This window comes from Acomys minous, assembly GCF_964271855.1.
Source record: "Acomys minous genome assembly, chromosome: 10".
NCBI classification, from domain to species: domain Eukaryota; kingdom Metazoa; phylum Chordata; class Mammalia; order Rodentia; family Muridae; genus Acomys; species Acomys minous.
Genome location: NC_140491.1, coordinates 81,197,951 through 81,213,479, shown reverse-complemented (window position 1 = coordinate 81,213,479; position 15,529 = coordinate 81,197,951). Strand labels below are relative to the sequence as shown.

At 40.4% G+C, this 15,529-nt stretch overlaps 1 protein-coding gene across 1 annotated transcript in view; it reads right to left on the bottom strand.

Moving 5' to 3' along the window:
- The window catches only part of ARHGAP15 (Rho GTPase activating protein 15), a 618,627-nt gene that overhangs the window by 219,119 nt on the left and 383,979 nt on the right, over positions 1-15,529 (bottom strand). Inside the window, exon 10 of the mRNA XM_084799881.1 lies at positions 4,954-5,052. Within this exon, the coding sequence (XP_084656007.1) occupies positions 4,954-5,052 (99 nt within the window). The remainder of the gene's footprint in view (positions 1-4,953; positions 5,053-15,529) is intronic.

The following is a 15,529-nucleotide window of genomic DNA, read 5'->3' as shown; positions in this document are numbered from 1 at the left end:
TTTAGAGCCAACAGCCTCCTTGTTTCTTTAAACAGACATCGGAACCTATAACTGGATCCTGTCAAACAAACGACAGCAAAAAAATATAACAGCTGCCATGAAGTCAAGTTGAGAGATAAAGCTTTTGAGGCTAAAGACCTTCTCAGAAGTGGACTAAAGGTCTTTCTTAAATCTTTAAGCGATGTTATGGATCCCAGGGTATCTTCTGGGCATTAAGTCAAGTATGTAATTTGTGTTTCATTCCTGTCATAGCATTTTTTTTGTGTGTGTGTGTGTGTGCTTGAGAAAAAATACAGAAAGGGCAACCTTTTTGTTGATTAGCAACTGCTTGAGACATTCTGAAAGCCAGCTTGTATCTCAACATCCAGTGTGGAAGACATAAGGTCACATGCACACAACACACACACACACACACACACACACACACACACACACACACACACACACACGAGTATGGTAGGGCTCATGAGTATGTGCCTTCAAGCTTGACCACTTGAGTTAGATCCCTGGGAGGCATGACAGATGGAGAGAGCTGCTTCCTGTAAGTTGTCTTCTGATTTCTACACTCATGCTGTAGCATATGCATTCGGGAATACACAGACACATAGACGGAATAATTTTTAAAAATTATGGTAAAAAGCATATAATAGGATAGCAGGCTACCAAGAAGAGACTTGATACCCTATGAGCATATACAGGGGAAGGAAGTCCCCCTCAGGCACAGTCATAGGGGAGGGGAGAAAGGGGAAAATGGGAGGGAGGGAGGAATGGGAGGATACAAAGGATGGGATAGCCATTGAGATGTAACAAGAATAAATTAATAAAAAAATTACTTTGAAAATAAAATAAAATAAAATAATTATTTCAAGCATACATGTCAGTCGTGTCAAGTATATTCAGATTTCTGGGTTACAGATCTCTTGGTACCCTCCTGTGCTAAGCTGTTGGGGCACAGTACCAGAATTGGAACTCTTAAAGGAGCAATGAAGAATCACAGTTTATTATGAATGGTGAATGCCGACCTCATTTATGTAATTTTCAAATTTTCAGTTGTATTCACTTACACTCAAAAATTGTACTTGATATACAAAAAACATATTTAGGGTAGGATTATGCTTTTTAATTTTTTTATTTCCAAATTGTTCACTTTATATCCCAATTGTAGCCCCTTTTCTAGTCTCCTCTGGGTCCCAGCTTCCCTCAATCATGCCCCCTCCATCCCTCCTCTAGTCCTCAGAAAGGAGAACCTTCCTCCTCTAACATCTGACAGCCTATCAAGTCTCATCTGGACTGTCTGTATCTCCTTCCTCTGTGGTCTAGCAAGGTTGCCTCCACAGGAGGAAGTGGTCAACATGTGGGGGCCAGAGTTCATGTTAGAAGTAGTCCCTACTCCCCAAATTATGGGACTGTGCTGCCTATCTACTACATCTGAGCAGAGGGTCTAGGTCCTCCCCATGCAGTCTCCGCAGCAACCGCCTCCTCTGCTCTGCTTTGTTGGCTCCATTGATCTGCCTGTGGAGCTCCTGACCCTACGAAACTATCTCTCTCTATATCTCTCTGGCAAGGTCTATGCTGCGTTTCCCATTTAAAACAATGTCTTCCTAGGTATCATATAGCTTTGTGACTGAAACAAAATTAAAACTCTTCTGGTCCTATGAGGGGATGAAAGCAGATGAGCAACTGTTTATGATTCAGGGTTCAATAGATCAGTTTAAGGCACACATCTTTCTTTGTTTTTTTCAGCTTTTGTAATGGTTTTCTGTCTTGTTATACCCACTCTTTACCCTCAAAGCACTTATCATAGTTTGTGCTTTGTCAGGTTGCTTATTGTCCATTTCTTCTATGATTATTGTTTATAACATGAACAACAATACACATCTAGTGTTTCCTCATGCATCAATATTCATTGTCTTTCCAAGAAGAAACTCAACTCGAGAATCCCATTGGACTATTAGGGTCCCCCCACAGAGAGCCCTCAACTATAAAAGTAAGGCAGAGAGAAGGGGCTGCAGTCTGCAAGTCAATACCATTCTTTGTACAAAAGTATATTTAAGTCTACACAGACAATGTCAGAAATGGTAGAACTCGCTATATTCCAAGTGGCTGAGGAGGACCACATGGTCTGGTGGTCAAGAGCATAGGGAAACAAATTGAGACAAGGGAATCTACAAAATAAGTCATTTGTCCATTGATTTACAAGGCTTACTTAGCAAATTTTTCTAGGTTATGCCTAGAAAAGGTGTCAACATTTTGAATGTAACTAATGCCACTTAGGGGAACGTGGAAGAAGAACACTCTTAATGCTCATCACTGGGTAGGACTTCCCATGAGACTGCAGATGCCTAAGCATGGTTCTGTCAGATTCAAGCAGCAGGAAAACTGAGAGGATAGCTGAAGCAATGCTGTGGCTGTCTGCCCTCAGTTGTCATGCTTTGCTTTATATCAAATATATAAGAGGTACTTCTAAAAGTACAGCTTGATGTTGTATCAGTGTTTTAAAAAAAAGAAAGAAAGAAAAGAATCACAAAGGGGAAATGAGGAATGAGCCAAACCCTCTTATAACAGCCAGTGTGCCCATGTCATAAGGACAGAGGCCATTTCCCCAAGACTGGGAAAGTGAACACAGCTTTCATTAAGTGGGCCTTTCCTAGAACAAGCCCAGCAGCATTTCCTATGACTGTGCAGTGGACTTTCTTGGCTGGAGGAGCATCTGGCCATTGGAAGGAGTACTCCAGACAAGCCATGCCGAGAGCCTTGGCACTTTTCTCTGCTACTTCCTAGTACCAAGCCTGCATCAAATGTCATCAGAAGCCTGTGAAAATATTGGACCTAGATTCACATAAATTATTTCTGTCCTGAGGTGCAATATGCCAAATTTTAGTAAAAACAACATTTTGAGTAAACAGAATTGGCCTATAAATGTAAGAATATTAATCCAACAAAACAGTCATAGAAAATATAATCAAAAGTACACACTTATAAACCTTGCAATGATGTGAGATATTTATCTTGTGTCTTTGAGTTTTTATTGAACATTTCCATGGAGTTCCTTTAAGCTAACCCTGCCAAAGTGCTTTGAATTATCAGTTGCTTCACAGAATTATAAAATGTCTTTGGGTTTCATTAGAGTGCTCAGGAATTATTTTAATAATCATATGTGCGATTAGCATCTGTTTAGTGCTGGATCTACAAATTCATTTTGAGAGTAAACATTGGGACAATAAAATATAATGCTGTCATGATTGCTCCTGTCAGCAGAAACACCATCTTACTTTATTAAAAATCACCGTGAAAATGCCAGACATAGATACAACTCCTATTTATAGACACTTTCTATTCTATGACATTAAGGTATCTGCACACTGCAAGGCTACATTTAGCAGGGATTTTCATTTTGCCTTAGGTAGACTCACAAATCAGGAGATATAAGCTCTTCTTCCTGTGTGCATACATCTTACTATTCACGGCCTCCCCCAATGGCCTATTTGGATTTTTGGTCTAATATAATAATGCTCACACCGTTGGCACTCGATATTTAGACATGAATGAAGATTTCTTGGAAATGATGGTAGTTTAACTACTGGAAGTAATAACAATATTCTCCATAATCCATTTTGGCTTTAAGTATTTATTAAACAATATTTACTCCTAGGATAGGTACCTATAAATTAAGTAAAATTGCAACATGCACTAAAAACACATTTCTCTCTAAATTCCAATCGGCGTCAGTCCTCACAGGCACTTCTCACGTGTTTACCCTACAGTGAGTGTTTCCAGCTCTCTGGCCCCCTCAGTTCTTCCTCTTCTTGTTGATGTGCTTTTCCCACAGTCCCTGTCTTTATCTGTGTCCCGGCCCACCCGCTCCCCTCTTGTTACTCTCTCAATCCCTACCGATATGGGAGTAATAGGTTCCCAAGGCTGTCCTTACAGTATAATTAAAGTATGAATTTCTGGGAGTCAGAAATTGCATGCCGTTTTTATTATGCTTCTATAATAAAGCCAGGTAACACTGAGAGAATTAAAATGGCCTTTTTCTCAGTAGAATGCTTGAACGTTTTTTTCCCCTTTGGTTGTATTGTTTTAAGAGAATAGGTGTTGAAAGCAAGAATAGGTTCAGCTATTCCTATTCTCTGCAAACACCTCTCTTTCACTTGATATATATCCCCCTAGATCCTGGAAATATGTTGTAAACTTGTAACAGATGGTGATGAAGCTTCACATTTTTATTTAATACATTAAAAAAAAAAGATCCTGCATTTACAGTGTGTATCTTCCAGGAAAAATGACCTTGAATGAATGAAGTCATAGTTCGAAAGAAAAACACTCCACAGATAAACCAGCATAGAAATGATGAGTCAATTGGGGTTTGTTCTGTGCTGTTCCGCGAGATGAAATAATTTCAGATGAAAAACAGAATGTTGAAACAGAGGAGTCAAAGGTCATCTTAACACTGGAGGTGTATCTGTTAATTGTTCCAGGAAACCCAGTTAGCTGTAGTCCTTACTTGAACAGAACCGTGCAGAAGATGGCGTATCACTGTCTGCGAGTAGAAATGCTGTTTACTTCGCTTGGGTAATGCTGGGGGCTTACCAAAAACTGTTCTGGCGCATGTGCCTGCATGAATGTTAGAGGGTTCTAACACCGTGAGTGCTGATATTTTATGAATGTTTTATCACTGGCTTGGAAACAAGTTTGCAGTTGATTCAACAGTATGTCAGACAGACAAAAATATATATATGTATAAAAAAACCAAAAACCAAGAACATTAGTGAGACTTGTTAATGTCCCTATTGTAAAAAACAAACTGAAGTTAATAAGAAACCGGATCCTCTTAACCGATCTAACACAAGTCAAGTCATAATTGCATGGCTTCCCAGAGAAATCAACTGGTATTGCGGACTTGGGCTCTAACTGCTCAAAGGAGTCAGCAATGCTGCGTATTTAGTCACCCACCTCTTTTTTCAACAGCTTCAATGCACTGCTTTACAAACCATGGAACTGTGGAATGTTCTCGTTCACACACTGTGTGCAGATGAGAGCCAAAAATTTGATCTGCAAACGAAACAAAGATGAGCTTCATTAAAATCCAAGCCTGCGTTGTTCTTTAATTTGATTCTGCTTCCATAGCCAATACTGAGATCTTCATCTTGCATAGGAATTGATTTTTACTTTAATTTCAAAGTGTCTGTGGCAGATGTATATAGTCCGTGCGTCCCTTTTTTATGGAACAGAATCTTGATCTCAGGATAAGAAAACTAACATGGTCATTGATTAGGAGTTACAGTTTGTAAGGGACTGAACTCTGCTGCCTATGAAATAGTGCAAAGGAACTGAAGTAGCTCCCATGAAACAATGAAGCTTCCGGTGTTTGGAATCCTGCATGTTTTAGAAGTTTATCAGCAGTTTCAGGAATACAGTTTGGTCTGTGTATTAAAGGCATTCGTTCTGCAGAGGCATTTGATAAGGCAGATAGATACTAGCAAGGGAAGTTCTGTAAAGCAAATGGCTTAGCTTTTCTCCTGCCTCAAATGCTCACCCTTTTGTCAGATTTAAGCAACACCTTTCTGACAAGTCTCTGCTCAGAACTTGCCAGTGTCAGCTTGGCATATCTATTGAAACAGACTCCCTGAACAGCAGTTCCCCAGACTGTTCCTCATGGTCAAAGTGGCTCAGCAACAACAATTAAACAAAGTTAAACAGAGTTTAAGACATGTATTAAAGTGATTTAAAGTGTTTTTATTTGTTAGAGCCACGACATGTGAGTTTCTATAAGAGGGTGGAAGAGATAATATTCTTCCAATGCATTTTGTTAACAACCTTTTGTTTCAGAGGGCATCTCTCTGAACTCATGGTGCTCAGAGTGGCCTCTGAGATCCTAGCCCTTCCTTTTCATTTAGAATAAGACAGATGCTTCCTCGAGCAGCATTTTCGCATTTATGAGTAATGGAATTGTGGCTTGGATCTAAGCTTCCTTCTGAAGATTCATTTATTGAAAGTGCTGTTCCCCAGCTGGGGGTGCTATTGAGAGGTGATTGGATCAGGAGGCCTCTGATTTGATCAAAGGATGAATTCGTTACCAGGTCCTTACTATAGTTCTTTCCAGCTACCTCTCAAACATTGGTGCCATTCAATTCCATTTTCTATACTAATATCTCTACTTTATTTGAGGATAGGGCTTATCTTCATTTGACATTTTGGACCCATGTTGACTATGTAGTTTGTCTGTTTTTTAAATTTGTTTAGAATTCAAATCCAGCAGGGTCAGAGTGATGCAATTGCTATGGATCTCCAAGACCCAGACAATGTTTAACACATAACAAAAGTTCACTAAAAGAGTTTTGAATTGTTAGTGGAGGTATTATAGAAAAATTTACATATAAAGAAATGTGGAGAAAATATATAGTTGGACAAAGCAAGATGCTAAGTGACAAAGTATTTTGAAGATGAAGAAACTGAGTTCTCAAAGAAGTTGGATTGTCATCTATTACTTAGGAAAATGTATTGGGTATGCTGGCAAAACCAGCATGGAGGGAATCAAGTTAAGATAATGCACTACTAATAACAAACTCAAATGTGGAAATACGTCTGTTTACACAAGAGACAGGAAGAAGATAAACTCAAAACCCAGATAATATAAAGAAATGGCAAACAATTGTATCTGCTTTGAACACTTGATGAAGTAGCAGAGATTTGTTCCAAACGGTGAGCATCCCTATAATAAAGAGTGAAATAAATATTACCTAAGAAAAATTGTCTAGGACTTCAGATCAAACATTTTAAGTTGGCTAGAGATCATAGCCAGGAAACATTACTACAACATGTAAACCTATTAGTAGACTGGGCCATTTACACCTCTTGCACAAATGTTGATCGACTTTGCTATCTGCACAGCAATGAAGCAGGTACTTTAAGTTGTAAAACTTAAAACTGGCATTTCTTTAATATTGTAGGGTTGATGTGCCAGGTGTCATGAGAGGTATTGAGTCATAAGAATGACATCCATTAGCAGAAGTGTATGTTTCTCAGTCTCTTAAAGAGGCAGGGCGGAGAGACCTAGACACACACACACACACACACACACACACACACACACACACACACACAGAGAGAGAGAGAGAGAGAGAGAGAGAGAGAGAGAGAGAGAGAGATGGAGACATTACTTTGGATGGAAGTCGTTCAAGAAAAATAGATGCTGTCATAAAGTGAGCGTTAAATTTCTAGTAGTAAGTTCTCGTGAATGTGTTTTGTGTTCTTTTTCCTGTGCATGTAAGAGAATGATAAGGAAATGGAGATGATCTGGACAAGCAACAGAAATGAGTGACTGGGGTGTGCCTGGAGATTTTGCTTCCCTTTCTTCTTTAAACCACTCAGTTATCTGTGAAAGACAATTAAGAGTGTGTATTCTGTAGCACGTTAGCCTCCAAACCCCCATGTAAGTATTATGATGCCACACACTCTCCAGCCTCTGAATGTATCCTGTGTAGGATACTGATGCCCATGGAAAGGGGACGAGCATCCTGTCATGTAATATGCTGCGACTAGGGTAGTAAAGATGCATTGTGGGAGACTATGGGGCAGACCAGTCTTATCCATAGAAGACTTCCCAGAAAATGGCTAAGTCCTCAGATATAAGTAGGACATGAGTAAAAAGACAAGAGAGGGACACTAGGTACATTTGGAGAGATGGAGGACACAACGTGCCAATACTTGGGAGAATAACAATATGACCAGGGTGCCTCACTCAGGAAAAAATTCATGGCTTATTGAAATCTTAATGAAATGAGCCTGAAAAGGAGTTGAAGATTGTATTTTGAAGTGTCTTGTGTTTTGTCAACTAGCATCATTTATTTGACAGACACTAATGATCTCCTGTAAGTCCTTCCTTAATAAGTCCTTTCTTGCTCTTAGAATTCACTCAGGCCAGCCAAATGGCTCAACAGGCAATAGCACTCAGTGCCAAGCCACCTAAGCAAAATCCTCTGATCCACATGCTGGAAGTAGAGAGCAACTCCTGAAAATTTTCCTCTGACCTCTACACACCAAAAAAGTAGCGTGCAGAGACCCACACACATATGCGTTCATGTGCATACAAAAATCAATCAATAGAAACGTAACCGAATTCATAAGACATAACACAAAACTGATCATGACCAAAATCTACATCCCTGCATATAAAGCAGACCTGCCCAGACAGGCCTGTTCTTGGTCACATGGGCCACACCCTCACTGTTAGAACCCTTATATGTAGCAAAGTTTTGTTTGTTATTCAGCAATAGCTCATTAACTCAACTTCAGCTAGAGTTCAGGTTTATGGTGAAATATGGCTTAGCCTATCCTACTGGCAGGACATGAAAATGGAGAAAGACAAAAAAATTAGCCACAAGTAAGGAAGTATACGCTCAGCTTTAATTTAGTGTATGGAGAGATCACAAAGGAAGTTGTTTACACCTTAACATTTATGCTTGCTAAGCCTTACAAAACACTACGACATTTCTTATTCTGTGTTTTCAAGTCTACCCAAAGCAATTCAGTAAATATTAGCAAACACCTAGCATATTTTGAGTAGTGTAGAGAATGCAAAGTTTCATTCGCTCGCTCGCTCACTCACTCACTCACTCACTCACTCACTTACTCACTTACTCACTCACTCACTTACTCAGTATCTAAAACATGCCAGAACTAGCCTGGAACTAGCTTTAGCCTTAATGTATACTTCCTACAGGAATTTCACAGAAGTTACAGCAAAATGTGATTTGTGCTAATACAGTAAATACTCATGGTTATTTATACTATGTACTTACACTAAGCCAGGCCTGGTTCATACAGATACTGCATGGCAGTCTGACAAATACATTCTAAGTTCAAAATCTCTTATGCTAGGCTCTCTATCCCAAGTAGTGAGTGCTGGACAGATGAGCAATGAGCACATATAGAACAGCAAACAGACTCAGTTGGTTAAATATGTCTACGTGTATATATATAATATATGTATATACTTCCCTGGGAGTTAACTTTTCTGTTATTGTGATAAAACCCTATGAACAAGGCAATTCACAGAAGAATGAATTGGTTTGGGGTTTCAGTTCCAGAGGGTTCGTGTCCATGAAGACATGGACACATGGCAATAACCACATGTCAGCAGGCATGGCAGCGCGGGCAGGAAACTGAGAACTCACAGCTCAAATCTCGAGAATAAAGAGGAGAGAACAACAGAGATGGCGAGACTCTCAAGCTCTCCAAGCCCTCTTCCAGTGACACACTCAGGCCAACAAGGCTGCCTCTCCTAAGGTTCCCCAGACAATGCCACCATTTGGGGCTGAGTGTTCAAATAGATGAGCCTATGGGGCGATCCCCATTTAAATCACCACAACAGTACCACACCATGATAATAACAATTTAAAAGTGGATTCTGAATTTGGGAGGGTTAGTGAGGGAAAGGTCAGGATGGCGGTGATACGGACAAAGTGCTCGTATTTTAAATTAAAAAAAAAATCCAAAAATTAAAAAAGAAAACATCTCATGTTAAGGGGTGTGTTTTGTGAGCCCATAAGCACCAGAACTTGCCAATGCAGTTCTTAATGGAGTCCCATTTGCTTTCCTGCTACTGTTTTGACTATGCACCATGACCCAAGATTGCCGCCTCGTACTGTAAGAGAGCGTTGACCTACCCAGGCCAGGAACAGATCAAAAGTCATGTTTTGAGTAGTTCCCATTGACTACAAGTTGTTTTTTCTTTATTGTAAAGGTGGAAATATAAGATGAAACATTACAACTTGTGGATCATTTGAATATTTTACATACTTATCCTGTTGATCAATTTTCATGGCATTGATAGTAGACACTATTATCATAGTAATTAAAAAAAGAACTGAGTCATGGGGACTGAACTGTTGTTCATGGTCACAAGAAATTGGGCTCTGAGCAGCAGAAGATGAAAATGAACCAGAAGTGAAGAGACTCATGACCCAGTGGGTATGAGAAACAGATATGGAGTGTAACAAAATCCACCAGGCAGTGGCAACCTCTGCCTTTGCTTTGTTGTTCTTGTTGAGAAAGCATGAGAGGTTGGAGAACAGGGATAGGAACTTGGAAGGGAAATTAAGGTTTTTAGGTGCAGCAGAATGGTGATACAGACACCATGAGAAGCCTTCCTTGGGTTTTGACAACTTCTAAGATATGGGCAATTGTAAAGAAAGCGACCTTAGGAGAAAAATAACAATGAAAAACAGATGGCTGTGGTCAAGCTTTGTAAAGATGATGAAGAGATGGCTTAGACAGATGAGAATATAGGACATGGCATTTAGCCTGGGTAGATAAGAGAAAACTCTCTGCAGGCATTTTTTTGACTGCTAAATGGGAGAGGATGCACGCTACTGGCTATCCTGGGCAGTCATCTGGGAGTAAAGGAAGTATACTATCGCCACTCTCTCAGACGTCCAGGAAAACGGGTTTCCCATAGAAAAATCTGTCCTTCTCCCATTGCCAATACTCCCTCAGAAGTAAACCAAAACAACATCCCCAAACCTAAATGTTTTTACATTTCACAAGATAGTGTTTGAGTCCAGCAGTCATTAGCAAAACTAATATTTCTCATATTGCTCATATCCTCCTTAAGATTTACAGTCTTCACTCAAGAATGTGTGTCTCTGAAGTACAGGATCTCAGCACGTACGTGACCCAACAAAGTCCAAGGTCTTCCTATGGCTCAAACTGGGGCCTCCTTCAAGAAAGTTAAAATCCAGATATCGAGGGATTGAGGACAGTAGCATCTCTATAGATTTGAACTGTGAGTTTGCCTAGAGTTAGGTGCTGAGTACCTCACAACCCCTTCTGAATTGGTTATATGGGATGAACGGGTGACCAGAGCAACTCTACTTTGAAGAAACTGGTGAGTGGAACATATGCACCCAAGGTCTTTGCAAATGCCAATCTCAGCAACGACATCCTTTCCATGGCACTCAGACGACCCAAGTCCTACATTACAAAGGTTCACTCCTACCCTTCTTGATGGCATTTCTTCAAGTTGTTTGTGTGTATGTGTGTGTGTGTGTGTGTGTGTGTGTGTGTTACTATTATAAATGTGACTACAGCATAGATATAGCACTTCCCATGAGCTTGCAAGAGAGAAGAGAGAATTACAATATAAAAGGCCACGATACACAAAACAGCTCAGTTGGATCCACCATTCCAGAAAGCACTGGTCAGGAAGCAAATTGTATACATCAAGTCTCTGTGAAAAGACACCCAGAAGAATTAGGGCATAAGTGGAAAATGGAGCTGAATGAGGAATATGAAACTCTACAACATTTCGTGCTCCTAGACTCCATCACACCCCACAAAATCCATATCCCCGAACTAGTCAGTTAAATAATCAGAAAATTTGCAGTCTTACATACATAGGTTGTTCAAGTTTCTATGAATGGCAACTTAAAAAGAATATTCAGCATGACACTAGCCTTCAACATAAATAATTAATTACTTATCTCAGATGGTTGATGAAACAACTTTGCGAAGTGAAAAATCATATCAAAACAATATCACATAGAATAATATAAAATAATGTCATCAAGTTTAAGGGTAAAAATTTAGCATTGCCTCCCATCTGCAGATCTGACCAAGTCCAGAGCTTGGACATAGCAAGGAGGACCTCTACATTACAGGAAAGTATTTGACTTTCGGTCTTAAAATAGTGTAGACAAGGGAAGGGAAAGAGGAGAACTTGTGTTCTCTTGGCAAGCTTACATGACCAGCGTTGCCCCTAAACCCCGTGCTTGTTGCCTGGCACACCATTAAGGATTATTTCTGCTTTCCTCCTCCTTATGGATAGTCAAAAATGGGAGACTTCCCAGCACCCCGAGATCCTAACTCCCCACCTACTTTCCCATCTGTGGGCTCGCTGCTAATCTTTGCTTCCTGTCTTAACAACTTTTGTTTTGTATTTAGAAAAGGCCTCTTGCCTGAGGTGTCAATATTTTTGGAATCCTCTGCAAACGTCTCTGGCCTTGGCAAGTGTGATCATTATATATCTCCACCCCACTGCTGCAGCGTTTATACCAAGGGTGGCAGGCAACACATTGTTTGGAGAAAATCCATTTTCTGTGATTTATTTTTTCATTGAAAACATCTTTTGGTGAGAAAAATAAATAGACCTTCCACATGACTGCACTTATAAATCATGTTGTTTACATAATGAATTAGAGTTTAACTAGGAGATGGTGGGTTTTAATCTTTAAGCTCTCAAGCTTTTGACCCACTGAGTTAGTTCACCAGCATAACCAGGTTAAGTCTCCCCGACTACAAATTAGCTCCATTCTCCCTCCTCACTGCTGTATATATATATATATATATTTTTTTTTGACAAATTATGGAAAGAACACCAAGTAATGGAATCTTTGTCAGTTAGATTCCAAATGAATCAAACCTATGAGGAGAACTACTCAATACGTGCAGTTAAATGTTCAAATAATGTGACAGTGTTACCATCCTTTACCTAGAAGACAGTCTCCACACACTTTTCAAAATGATGTTCTGTTCTCAGGAGGGCAAGCCACAGCACAGAGGATGACACTTTGGGAGGAAAGGGGGTGGGGTGGGGGGTGGGGCAGAGGCAGGACGTAATAACAGCAAGCCAGACTGCCCAGCTCAGAAGCAAAGGAGATGATGACCATGGAAATTTGGTGTAGCTGTTGAGGCGATCAGATGCCAGCAATTGAGAACATACAACACTGTGTTTACATTAAGAAAAGGGATGTTTATCTAGAAGATTGAGGATTAGAGGTGGGAGGAACACGATGAACAGAGTCTAGGCACTAGACATTGAGACCAAAATGCTTGAGATATCATGAAACACGAAGCCAGAGAAACCCCATGTTTATGTACCAGCACCAACACTACCCCTAATATAACAACTTCGAATTATTAATTACACTAGTTTCAGTAAAGGATGCTTCAGTGACTGAGATCATGCGATACAATATATACCAAGAAAGAACACATGTAGCCCTCTTTACTTTCATAGAAGGTTACATTCACTCTGAATTTTTCCCCCACCAAAATGTCGCATGCAGGCAGATAATTTTCAATATGCTGATATAAGGCAGATGAGGGGATGAAAGAAGGTGCAAATAATATTCTTATGTAATTTTAACAGTTTAGATGAATTCTTTAATTTTTTTTTCTTTTCCTTTTATTTACATTATCTTTCCCTTCCCCCTCTAAACCTTCTCACGTACCCCTCCTTGCTATTTTTCAAATCCATTGCCTCCCTTTTCATTAATTGTCACGACATGCATATAGGAATATGCATATGTATTTCTAAATATAACCTACGTAGTTGGTATAATGGTTCTTGTATGTGTGTCTTGGGGCTGGTCCCTGGGTATTGGATAACCAATCAGTGTGCTCTTCTCTGGGGGAACATAATTCCTCCTACATTCAGCGTTCCTTAGCTGCCCACAGGTCTCCATGTAGTGTTGGGGCCTTGTGGACTGGCCTCTATGTACGTTGACATGTCTATTGGTGTCATCTTTGTTCAGCTCATGTTTAGACCGTGTCACTGTTCATTTTGTGTCTCTCTTTCAGCTCAGTTCTTACATCTGCCTCATGTTCTTCTCTTCAGACCCAATATGACATGTTAACACAGCACTCGGAACTGTCTCTAATCCTTACTGAGTCTGTGTGGAGACGTGGGTGATTTGAGTGAGCACTTGACTGGAGTGTACGTCTGTTCGGGATGCAGACATCTGTCTGGTGCTGAAAGACGACTGTCCTATCATATATCATATGTCTTTTCAGTGCTTAAGTTTCCTGTGAGGCTTCATGCCTTTGATTTAAAATACAAACTACTGCCTTTTGGTATATAAATATAAAAACATTGAGCTGCGTTTCTGCGGAACCTCTAGTGTACAGTAAACCTCTAATTGCCTTATGACATTTTTACATAAGAGACAAGCATAAGAAAAAAAAAACCTGATGCTTTCAACTTCCAAGTGTTTTAGATTGTAAACAAGTAAGCATTTCCGAAGGTATGTACGCATGCTTCCACTTATGCATTCATGTTCTTTTTGCTTCGCTAAATCTAATAGTTCAACAGGCTATGGTAGACAATCACAACCCCCCACCGTGGGAGGATTGACCTGGAGATTTGCCTAGACAATTCAGAGATCTCCAGTCTGGTGCATAGACCAGAGTCTGCAGATTCCACTGGAAGATGGACGGCTGGCTGTAGTGGCAGTAGCGCCCTTTGACAGGAGCAGACCAAGGGCGAGGTTCAGTGAGAGCTAGCGGCCACCCAGATGGAACTGCACTGTTCTTGCCTGCTACATTTTCCTCCTTCCCTTTTTAGGCTTCTAAGCAGTGTCTGCTCCCCCACAGACCCATGGTGGGTGTCCTTATATGAGGCCTCTGTTCACTGAAGCTTGCATGGAATAGATCCCAACTGTGCTTTTCTCTGACTGGTGAAATGAGCCCTTCTGAGAGAGTTCAGGAGCCAGGGAGGAAATTAGTATCTTCAACCCGCCAACCCAACAGGACAGTGAGCATGCAATTCTGCGTTTGTTTTCGTTAGACAGCGACTTTGTCTTAAACTTCTCTCCTTCCGTTTGTACAAAATACTTCCCCCTTTGCACATGCGCACACCCTGAATCACAATAGCAGAGAGAATGGTATGTTTTTATTGAAATTTTTTTCATACAGTATATCATTTCATCCATTCAAAAGCCCACCCATGCTTTTTTCAATGTCTTTACGATTGGAATAGTAAAAAGGCTCCACCATCACACAGCTTATAAACATAAATGGAAAAGGAAAACAAGCTCATTAAAACATCAGATGAAGTGGGAAACAGATAAGCAAAGGCAGAGCTGGTGTAGCCAGGGGAGACATTTCAGAACCAATGTCCTTTGAGAGGACTGAGGAGCATGAACACACAGGGACACAGAAAATACACAGAGATGCTGGAGAAGGCTGTGGGTTTAGAGGGTTGAGTGGCTGGCAGAGGGTGACCAGCAAGCAATGCAGTGCTGATAAAACTGAAAAGACAGCCTGGAGGTCAAAGCCGGTGGAAACACACAGGTCATAGAAGGGCACTGAACAGAACTTTAAATATGGTTTTATGCTAAGGAATTGGAGACTGTTGAGCAGAGGGTAACATGGTACAATTTATATCTCTAAATGATTCCTTGGAGCAGTTGTTCTGTAGAGACTAAATTTAAGAGGGTCAAGAAGAGAAGCAGCGAGGCCAGGAAGGGGGCTGGTGAAATATTTCCCAGAGAAAGGACAGGACTTGGATAAGGATGGTAATAACGGAAGTGACTAAAAGTGGTTTAATTTAGAATATATTTTTAGGCAGGATTTGCTGATGGAAGTGAAAGAGACAAAGTTAGAGTGGAGGGTGACTCCAGCTGGCACATGGCTGTGGTATTTCCTGAAATAGAGAACACGTGGGAGCCAGGGAATCAAGGGTTGCTCTGGATAAATTTGAGATGTCTACCAGGCACCCAAGAAGATGTCAAATAGACATTTGAATATG